Source organism: Vulpes vulpes, chromosome 12, assembly GCF_048418805.1.
Source record: "Vulpes vulpes isolate BD-2025 chromosome 12, VulVul3, whole genome shotgun sequence".
NCBI classification, from domain to species: Eukaryota; Metazoa; Chordata; class Mammalia; order Carnivora; family Canidae; genus Vulpes; species Vulpes vulpes.
Window position 1 is genome coordinate 169,590,045 of NC_132791.1, and position 10,395 is coordinate 169,600,439.

The 10,395-nt window shown below is 58.2% G+C and overlaps 1 protein-coding gene across 7 annotated transcripts; it reads left to right on the forward strand.

Moving 5' to 3' along the window:
• Nucleotides 1-1,101: 1,101 nt before the first annotated feature.
• Nucleotides 1,102-10,130, forward strand: TAF1C (TATA-box binding protein associated factor, RNA polymerase I subunit C). 7 transcript variants are annotated; one of them, XM_072731416.1, is made up of 15 exons: nt 1,102-1,242; nt 3,256-3,382; nt 4,727-4,808; nt 4,991-5,088; nt 5,161-5,250; nt 5,344-5,417; nt 6,011-6,249; nt 6,393-6,509; nt 6,597-6,714; nt 6,797-6,868; nt 7,054-7,189; nt 7,322-7,465; nt 8,216-8,390; nt 8,463-8,600; nt 8,694-10,130. In XM_072731416.1, exons 2-15 carry the CDS (start codon nt 3,257-3,259, stop codon nt 9,653-9,655), a joined length of 2,571 nt encoding a protein of 856 aa, XP_072587517.1. In that variant the 5' UTR covers nt 1,102-1,242; nt 3,256; the 3' UTR covers nt 9,656-10,130. The 7 variants fall into 7 exon arrangements, with proteins under 7 accessions (XP_072587517.1, XP_072587521.1, XP_072587516.1 ...); XM_072731417.1 differs by lacking the exon at nt 1,102-1,242 and adding an exon at nt 1,420-1,614; XM_072731420.1 differs by lacking the exon at nt 5,344-5,417 and having other exon boundaries at nt 1,114-1,242.
• Nucleotides 10,131-10,395: the final 265 nt, after the last annotated feature.

The following is a 10,395-nucleotide window of genomic DNA, read 5'->3' on the forward strand; positions in this document are numbered from 1 at the left end:
TCTTCTGTGGGAACTCTGCTTTTTGTTCAGCACCGAACTCTGGCAATACTCCACAGTGTGGAAGAAAGAAAATGTGGAAGGACAAGTGTTCTTATCTCAAGCACCTCCCAGATAAAAACTGTATAGATGGAAGCTGAGAATTTGGAAATGGATTTTTAAAAAACAATTGTCTCAAAGCATGGTGCCTGGACCAGCAAGTAGCATCAGTATCACCTGGGAACTCATTGGAAATGCCAAATTCTTGAGTCACATCCCAGAGCCTCCTGAACTGGAAACTCTGTGAGTGGGGCCCAGCAAACTGGTGTAACAAGCCCTCCAGATTCTGTTATACGCTCAACTTTGAGAGGTATTGGGTTAAGACAATGGTAAGATTTATGATTGCACAGTGGTTCTTAAAGTGTGCCCCCCAGGAAGCACAATCAGTGTCACCTGGGAATTTAGGTCAAATTATCAGGTCCCGCCCCACCCAAAAACTATGTTACACCCTGTTCAGGTGATGCGACGCAAGCTAGAATTTGAGAAGCAATACCTAGAGCTATACTTGCTAGACCACTGGGAGGGCCTCATGCACTCTACGGATGCTGGTAACCCTAGTTGTAAAGACTGGTTCATAGGGTATGAGGACAATTAACTGGAATTCTACTCACTAATACAGTATCTGGCTCATATTGGTGCTCAGTGCGTGTTTGTGGAATAAATTCAGTTAATACTTTTGTCACAAGGGATGCTTGGGTGGCTCCGTGGTTGAGCGTCTGCCTTGGGCTCAGGTCCTCATCGTGGGGGGTCCTGGGATGGAGTCGAGCATCAGGCTCCTGATGCGCAGGAGCCTGCTTCTCCCTCTGCCTATGTCTCTGCCTCTCTGTGTGTGTCTCTCATGAGTAAATAGATAAAAAAATTTTTTTTAAAGCGCTCAATAAGAAGCCTGTGATCTAGGAAGTTAGAGATGGGATTCGAACGCGCGTCAAACTGGCCTTCACTATCGGCCCTTGAGACTATATACTTCCTTCCACTGGCCAGGGCGCCGCCTCCACGCCCATTCCCCCTCCACCCGGGCGGTGGCGCTCTAGGGAGCCCGAGGAGGCCGGGCTGGGAGGCGGGACTTCCTGCCTTGGAGGGAGCACTTCCGGCACGGCCCGGAAGACCGTTAATTGCCGCGGAGGCGCCGTTCCATCGCGGGCTGCTTCGCGGCTCGCGGGCGCGGCGAGGTCCAGGTCCCCGAGGAGCGCAGCGGGCCCGGGCCACGTAAGAGCGCGCGCCGCCCGGACGGCGGGGGGGTCTCCGGGCTGGGCCTGCGCGCGCGTCCGCGGCCCCCACGCTGTGGCCACCCCGACTGGGTGGTCGGCCCCCCTCCCCCGGGGCGGGGCCGCGCAGGAGCGGAGCGTGGCGGCAGCCGTCGGGCGCGCGGCCGGCCCCGCGGGGCGTCTGCGGAGGCCAAGCCCGGAGCCCCCCCCCGCCGTCCGCGGGTCCCGGGGGCGCTCGCTGCTGCGCCCGCTCCCTCGCCGTCTGCGTGCCGCGGGCCGCAGGAGCACAGAGCGAGGCCCCGCGGCGGCCCCGGCGCAGGTCCCAGCCGGCCCTGGCACACGTTGCAGCGCGGGCCCTGGGCGAGGGCTGCAGGTGCTGGGCCGAGGCTTGCTGCCCGCAAATCGGGGGGACGAGGGGAGCTTCGAGGGGGGCTTCGAGGGCGGCGGGGAGGGCGCTGGCTTCCTCCAGGCGGGAGCGCAGCCGTGTGGCGGGAGGGATGCGGCCTCCGCCGCGAGGCGCGGTGCTCGGCCCTGCCCCCCGGCCCGGCGTCGTGCACGAGGATTCTCCGAGCGCTTCCTAGATCCGCGCTGCTGCCCTCTGCTGCTCTGCGGGGCACGGCGCGTGAGGGCGGGAGCGCGGCCCCTCCAACTCCGAAGCCATCGGTGCGACCCTGGCCTGGGAGGAGAGCTCGGAGTCTCGGAACAGAGGGCAGGCCCGGCCCGGCCAGCCGAGACCGCGCGAGGGGAGGCCGCCGAGCCGGGCCGCGCGCGCTTGCCCGTCGGTTTGGGGAGGGTTCAGCAGCCCTGACGGCGTGACGGCCGCCCCGGACGAGCGAAGAACGCGGGGGTGTGCGGCTGCCGCTCCGGGGAAAGATTTTTGTGGACCGAGACGAAAGCTCGTGTCTGCTGTGGATGCGTGAGGGCAGAGGGCTTCGGAACCTGGACACGGGGGCTCGCGCTTGGTGGCCTTGGAGTGCTTGCTGTCTTGGCTGAGCCAAGATGGGGCACCAGGAGAATAGGACGGTAGCCCGAGCCTGGCAGGTGCCTGCGTTCAGTAAAGCGAACTGTGATTTTTGTGGTTAATAAAACAAAAGGGAGGGCATCCCGGGTGGCTCAGCGGTTCAGCGCCGCCTTCGGCCCAGGGCGTGACCCTGGAGACCCGGGATCAAGTCCCAGGTCGGGCTCCCTGCGTGGGGCCTGCTTCTCCCTCTGCCTGTGTCTCTGCCTCTCTCTCTCTCTCTCTCTCTCTCTTTCTCTCTCTCTCGCTGTCTCTCATGAATAAATAAATATTTAAAAAAAATAAAAGGGATGGTATGGCTGCTTATTTTTCTAGAGCAATTGGCGTTTGGCAAAACCCTTTGACATAAATTTATTTTTAATTTTTTTCTCCTCTGACATAAACTTATTATTATTCAGTGCAAGGTCAATTGTATTTTCTGCAAAGTACTGTACTTGACAGTGGGAAGACCTATGAATAAGATTCTGTCCTGGCTTTGGAGGAACTTAAGTTGGTCTTGGGAATGCAGCCTGGGGTGTAGGGTGCATAGTCTACAATGTGTGATTGTAATACAGGAGAGCTAGGAAGCTACCCCATTGCTGCCTGGCTGACTTCTTCCCCTCCCATTCTCCACCTTGTTCATTCTGTGGCCTCCTAGCTGTTTTTCACATACTTTCCTGCCCCAGGATTTTTGCACTTGCCATTCACTCTTCCAGGAACCCGCCTCTCAGTCATCTGCATGGTTCTGTTCCTCATTGGGTTCAGGCTTCAAATGCTCCCTAATGAGCAAGGCTTTCCCTGGCTGCCATTGCCCATCACCATCCCGTGCCTCATGGTCATTAATATGGCACTTGTTAATATCTGGCAGTGAGCTGCATATTTATTTGTTGCTTATTATCTACCTCCTGAAATGAAATATGCTCTTGTTAGGGTATTTGTCATTCTCTCAGGAACCCTGGAGGGCATTATCAGATTCTAGTCTCTACAAAAGCATGACGTGTGCTTCTTGTTTTCCAGGATGGATTTCCCTAGCTCTCTCCATCCCACACTGTTTATGACTGGTCCCCTTGGTCTGAGTAATGTCCCTGACATGTCCTTCATGTGTAGCTGGAGAGACGCACTGACCCTGCCCGAGAACTCTCAGGTGAGGACGGCACAGAGAGCCTTGGCAGGGCCCCTTCACCGGCCCTCCTCTCCAGCACTCACACCCATTATCAGGAGCCAGGGTGGGGTGACATAGGCACTATGCCAAGACATAGGTTGAGCCACTTGCATTTGCAGGGGATACCCTGCTCTCCACGGAAGGTCTCTTGAGCACAGGAGCACCTCTCCTTCAGTCTTCCTTTCCTGCCTCATCTTGCTCAGCAGATGCTCACTGATCAGCCCCTACAGTGTACAGGGGGCCTTTTTAGGCCTGGGAATCTAGGGTGACTATGTCGGAGGCATCCCCTGCACTGTGGAACTTAGGGTTAGGTCCCATGAGACGTGACCAAAGGATAAAATCCTCACCCTGTGTGATAAGAGCTCTGCGTGAAACCCAGAGGATGCTCAAATAGTGCAATAGGGATGAAGCCGGGAGAGAAGGCAGGGTATGGGAGGGGAGGAGAGGCCTCCTGGGACAGAAAGGACAAGGTGCTTTCCTTGGAAGCCTAAGCCTAAACCATCTGGCTCCCACTTGGAGATAGGCTTGGGATTATGCCAGGGGTGAGGTGGGGTCCCCCAACAAGGAAGGGCTTAATGTCCAATTGGTCCCCTCTGGGAGCCCAGCTTGCCAGTGATTGCAAGTTTTGAGGCTGAGTTATCTTAGGCCAGCCCCGCACTGGGGAGTGGAGTGGCCTTTGGGTGCCCTGAGTAAGTCAGGTCTCCTGAGTAGAAGCGAGAATCAGGCGGCACTTGGGGCAGCCAGTGATGGCATGGGGCGGGGCCTACAGGTTGGAAGCCCCAACTAGTCCCAGGCTCCCAGCCCTCCTCTTAACCAGCTGTTTCCTGGGGTGAGCCTCCCCTTGCCTCTAGTGCTTCAAAGTGGCATGACTTGTACCAATGAGTTGATAAGATACATTCTTACAGATTAAAAGTAAATCGTGAGATACCTGGCTGGCTCAGTGGTATTAGCACATAACTCTTTTTTTTTTTTTTTTTTTAGCACATAACTCTTGATCTCAGGGTCATGAGTTCAAGCCCCATATTGTATGTGGAGCCTACTTAAGATAAAAATTTAAAAATAAAGGGCAGCCTGGGTGGCTCAGTGGTCTAGTGCCACCTTCGGCCCAGGGTGTGATCCTGGAGACCCGGGATAGAGTCCCGCGTCAGGCTCCCTGCATGGAGCCTGTTTATCCCTCTGCCTGTGTCTCTGCCTCTCTGTGTGTGTCTCTTATGATTGAATAAATGTAAGCAAAAATCTTTAAGAAATAAATAATTTTAAAAAGACACATGCCTGCGCCTGGTCTAGGACTGTATGTTCACTAGGTTTCTGTCTGTGTTTCTTCAGAATGGGGTGCCGCGCTTGGCCACGGGCCTACTCTGGGAGCCAGAGACCCCGGGGCCTCTTCCTTTGCTGCCTCCTGGTCCTGGTAAGCATCTTGGTCCCTGGGGCTCCCTTCCAAGCTGTTCCCCATGTCACTCTGTCCCCCACCTCTCACCCAAAGTCCGTCTTCCCTGCTGGTGACCTCCTGTCATCTGGGACATCTGGCCCCACTTCTGGGTCCTTTCCACTCAAGTCAGACCCCTTTCCTGGCCTCAACTTTTCCCTCAGATCCCTGGGACCCTGGGGTGACTGCCCAGGACCTGCTTTTCCGGGGAGGCTTCTCATTCCGAAGGAAGCCCCAGGCAGTGCTGGATGTTACCGAACAGGTGAGTAGACACATAGTGGGTGGTGGTGTGCAGCTGGGGCCCTCCCAAGTGACCTGACCTCCTCCCTCACAGCTCAGTCGGTTCCTGTGGGACCATGGGGACATAGCCTTTGCACCCCTGGGGAAGCTGATGCTGGAGAATTTCAAACTGGAGGGAGCAGGGGTGAGTGACACCTGTCCAGCCCGGAGAGGGGGTTCCCTACTTCTTGTCGGGGTAACCTTGGGTGTGCGAGCTTGACAAGGCCTTTCCATACAGAGTCGTTCTAAGAAGAAGACAGTGGTCAGTGTGAAGAGTCTACTCCAGGACCTCGGTGGACACCAGCCCTGGGGGCAAGTGGCTAGTGAGAAAGGACGGTCTGGGCAGGCCTAGCTGGGGTGATGTGGAAGCAGCTGGGGCACCAATCCAGGCTCCCCTCACAGTTGTTTCCCCTCCCCCATGTGGTCAGGAGCCATGGTTCCTAATATCAAACTCCAGCTCTAAGTGGAAGAGGGAATTGATGAACTGCCGGCATGACTGCATCTAGCTGTTCAAATATTGTTAATAGAGTGTATCTCTTTATTTTCTCATTTGCTTGGCTTAATTCCTGGGCAGATTGTTTCTAAGTGCCAGGAAGCTGGTTTACAATTTCAAGGAAAAAGCCAGTGTTTTTCCTGACGCAGCAGCAGAAGTCCTGGGAAGGGTGTGGTTGGCTTGGCCTGGGTATTTGGCTCCTCCATGAGCCAATCACTGTGGCCAGAGGTGACATGGGAGTGCCATTGCAGCTGGGGAGTAGGGAAGAATTATTTCCCAATGGAAGACGCTCTAAGTTGATTAAAAAAAAAAAAAAAAAAAAAAAATGCATCTACTGGTTGGGTCTCTCCTGGGATGGGACCTTGTTCTCTCACCACCACAGCCTGATCTCCTGCTGTTCTCTCATTCCCAGCTGTCCCTGGGCTTTCCTCAGCTTCCGACAGCGCCGATTCTCCATCCTTGGGGGCCCTGTCCTGGGCAAGTCAGTGGCCAGCCTTCTGGGAGAGCTGCTGCATGAGGAGCTGGCTATGCGGTGGGAGCAGCTGCTTCTGGATGATGCGTTCACAGGGGGCGCTCTGGCCTGGGTGCCCGGCAGGACGCCCCACGTTGGACAGTTGGTCTACCCTGTGGGAGGTGCTCTAGACAAGCTCTGTATCCTTTCTCAGGGGCAGCAGGGGGTGAAGGAGGCTCTCTGGTGGAAGAGGTGCTCTCGGTGTGGTCCAGGAGAATGGCATGATGTCGGGGGACTTGGGAGTGACCAGAGCTCATATGCTTATCCTTAGCCAGAGGGCCAGATTTTCAAGAGGTCAATCTGACCCCAAATGGTGACCCTCAGGCTCTTGGGGACCCTGGCCACATCCAGCTTCGAGGACCTGTCCGGCAGGTGGTGACTCGCACTGTGCAAGGGGAATGTGAGTCCCTTGGATACTTCCCTCCCCTCCGCCTCCGCCCCTGGCTGGCCTGCTGCCTAACTGGCCCTGCCTCTCTCTATCCCTCAGCCCTGCTGGCTGTCCGCTCTGACTACCACTGTGCCCTGTGGAAGGTCAGTAAGCAGGGACACCCTGCCCCTCTCCAGGTGCTGCAGGTCGGGAAGGGGGCCACAGGGATCAGCCTCAGGTGAGGGGCTCAGTCGGGCTGGTCTGCACGGAGATGGGTGTGGGTAAGGGGCAGATCAGCTGACCCTGCTTGTGCCCTGCAGCCCTCACCTGCCTGGGGAGCTGGCTGTCTGCAGCCGTTCCGGAACCGTCTGTCTGTGGACTCCACAGGATGGGTAATGTCCCTTTCCTGTGAAAATCCTCCACCGTTGTAAACAGCTACCCTAGAACCACAGCCCGTGCTCCCTGTACAGCATGTCCTGCACGCTGGGTCAGGTCATCCTTGTGTCCCCCACCCCACCCCACCCCACCGACCAACATCAGCCTATCTCCTCACCCATGACTGGCCTGTCTCCCCAAGGCTGCAGCAAGTCTACAAGGACCCTGAGACCCTTGTGTTCTGGGACCCCTCTCCCTGGCGTTGGGCAGACTTCACTGCTCATCCCCGGGTGCTGACCGTGGGTGACCGCACAGGAGTGAAAATGATTGACACTAAGGTGAGCAGAGGGGACCATTACAGGCCTAGCAGTGGGACAGAGCAGATGCATTGGGGAGGGCCTGGTCGGGGGAGGCAGGGATCCTGCCACAGCTCCGGGCTGTGGGAGGGCTGACCTGGGTTTCTCCCCCAGGGCCCACCCGGATGTGGCCTGCTGCTATTCCGTGGCGGGGCGGAAGCATCATGCCAGAAAGGGGAACGTGTCCTGCTGACCCAGTACCTGGGGAAGTGTGGCCCTGAGCCTCTGCTTCCCACGGTCCATCTCATTTGTACCCAGGTGAGTGGTGCCTTCTCCCTCCTTTCCCTGTGCGCCGCGTCAGATGGGACAGCTGAGGCATGGGGTGTCAGGGGAGCATGTGTGCAAAGTGGGGCAGTTTCCCTGTGTGTTCAGGAAAAGAAGCAGTCTGAGGGTCTCCGAGGGTCTGCCTCCCATCCCCCTGAGCCCTGGGATGTTAGCCTGTGTCAAGCACAGGTTCCGGGGTTGGGTGGGTTTGGGGAAGGCCACGTGGTCTCTGTATGACAAGACCGCTCTGCGCCTCTCCTGAGGGCCGCTCCGAGCAACGCACCAGGGCAGTGGCTCCTGTGGGGTGCCTATACAGGACAGGACAGATGTGAGGGTGGTTGCGGTGCTGGGACAGCTCTGGGACTTGAACTCCTCTTGGGAGCCACACAGGGCCCTGTGAAGGCCACGCAGAGCAGCTTGTCCCATCAGACACTTTCCTTGTGCCTTGGTCACGGCCCCCTTCCGTCACCATCTCCCCCCGCCTCCCACCTCGGTCACAGCCCCCCTGGGTCATAGCCTCCGCCTACAAAACCCCACTCACCCCCACTGTAGCCCTTCATCTAGACTTGCCCCCCCCACATCTCTATCACATTCTCCTCACCATCCCATCCCCCCACCTACCCATCACGTCCCCCCCACCCATCCTGTCCCCCTACCTCTCCCATTACATCCCTCCCCTCCTCAGTCATGGCCCCCCTGGGTCACACCCCCCCCCCCCATGTCTTGTCTCCTATGGGTCTCCAGTTCTCCCTCTACCTGATGGACGAGCGCCTCCCCCTGGTGCCCATGCTGAAGTGGGACCACGGCCTCCCCTCTGCTCCTCTGTGGGCCCAGCTGCAGCCGCCACCGCGCCCCGGGCACCCACAGCCACTAATCCTGGGGGGCCAGGGCGGGCACCTGCAGCTGCTGCACCTCACAGGTAAGGCTGGGGGCACAGGTGGCAAGTGTGTGGGAGGGTGGGCAGGGCCTCAGCCATGTGTCCTTCCTCCAGGAGAGGGGGCGTCTGTACCCCGGCTGGCGGGGCCCCCCCAGTCTCTCCCTTCCAGTAGCGACTCCCTTTCCGCATTCCCCTTGCTGGAGCCCAGGAGTCAGTGGCGGCTGCAGGAGCGTCTGAAAGCACCAACCATAGGTGCGCCGGGGTGGGGAACGGGTCCGGGGGGCTTCACCCCAGGGGGGCTTCACCCACCCCAGGCCCTGGCATCACTGTCCCTCCTGTCTCCAGGCCTGGCTGCCACCATCCCGTCCTCAGCTTCCAAGCCAGTCCTGTCACTCTTCCAACTCTCGGCGGCTGGGGATGTTTTCTATCAGCGCCTCCACCTCCAGGCAGAACCCGGGCATCACTCCCGTGCACCCACAGCTTCTTGGACTCCCCAAGCCACTGCCTGCTGCAGCCGGTGGCTAAAGACCCTGCTGGAGGTACCCCCGACTCCGCCTGTGTGGGCAGCACCCACCTTTTCCAACCGCTGTCTGCTCAACCAGGTGGAACCAAGCAAGGTGGAGCAGAAAGTGCCGGAGGGTCTCCGAGCAGCCATGGCTGAAGGACGGTTGCTACAGCAGAGGGACCTGGGCTCACTCCCCTCTGCGGAGCCGCCCCCCGCCCCTGAGCCAGGCCCTGAGAATGAGCTTAGTGCACGTTTGGAGGCAGCCTGGGAAGGCCGGGTGGCTGCCTGGTGGGAGAAGCAGCAGGGCAGGAGCTCCGGGCCCAGAAAACCACCTAAGCGGCACAAGCGCCGGACTCAGTTGTCCAGTACTTTCTCCTCACTCAGTGGCCGCCTGGACCTCTCAGATGCCACCAGCCCGCCTCACAGCCCAGACCGGACGTCATCTGAGGCCAGGCCTCAACCCCTGGCGACCCCACCCTCCCAGGAGTTGACTCAGGAGCTGTGGGCTCAGGGTGTCCCCTCAGAGCGGCAGCAGACCCTCCGGGACTACATGGCCAAGCTGCCAGTCCAAGGGGATGCCCCAGGAGAGGTCTCCTCATCCCTCTCCCAGAGCGCCACGCCCTCCTGGCAGCAGACCCTCCAGGGTGGTGCAACCCAGCTGCCGCCACGAAGGAACCCCCCAAGAGGTGCGGCTCTCCCGTCTTCCCAGACCTCCAGCTTCCAGGCCACCCCCTCCAGGCAACAGACACCCGGCCTCTCCGGCTCTCAACGACACCGGAAGAAGCCCCGCATGGGCTTCTGAGAGCCCAGGGGAGCTGCTCCCCCACCTTCGGAGAGCCCTTCGTCCTGGACCGGTGGTGCCTTGCACAGCTAGAAGCTGGGAGGTGCAGAGAACAGGCTGCAGGCCTTTCTGCTTCTGGAGTCAGGGGGACAACAGAATGGTGGTTTCTCCTGTTTATGCTTTTGCTAGAAAATCATTCCAAAAAGCATGTTGAAAGGCCCTGGTGACCCTGTCCTGAAAGTCAGTGTCTTTGGGATTCCCTCCCAGAGGCAGTGTTATGCTTCAAAGCAGGGGCCGCTGCAGGGGAGCGGGGGCCTCCTGAGTCCCCCGTTGGTGTTGGGGTGACGGCACCAGCTCCTCACCTGGAGTCTGCAGCTGCTGCTGCTGCTGCTGCTTAGTTTTTGTTCAGCAGTTTCTACCAGGATCTGATGTTTTGTAGAGGGAAGCACTCTGGACCCACATTTAGGGATTGAATAAAGCTGGCAGCTGAGCATGGTTTAGAGTGATCCAGTTTCTGAGGCCAGCAGTGTCCCCTCACATGGCCTGGGATGTGTATCACCTACATTCACGTCCTCGGAAGCCTTTCACTCAGTGGAAGATTTTGCTCCCCTGGGGGCAAAACAGCCCCTCAGAATATCACAGGACACCAGGATTTGATCTAGATTTCTAATCACACATGTAGAGTGGATCTTTTCTCAGGATACTTGGTGCAAGGAAGCACAGGACTCACACAGATAGTAAATAATCCAATAACACTTTGA

Bases quoted from the DNA above. Each gene is read 5' to 3' on its own strand.
- TAF1C (XM_072731415.1), top strand. From the start codon at position 3,257: ATGGATTTCCCTAGCTCTCTCCATCCCACACTGTTTATGACTGGTCCC. The intron at 5,251-5,343 runs GTGAGTGACACC...CTTTCCATACAG, and splicing joins TCAAACTGGAGGGAGCAGGG to AGTCGTTCTAAGAAGAAGAC. The intron at 6,715-6,796 runs GTGAGGGGCTCA...TGTGCCCTGCAG, and splicing joins GCCACAGGGATCAGCCTCAG to CCCTCACCTGCCTGGGGAGC.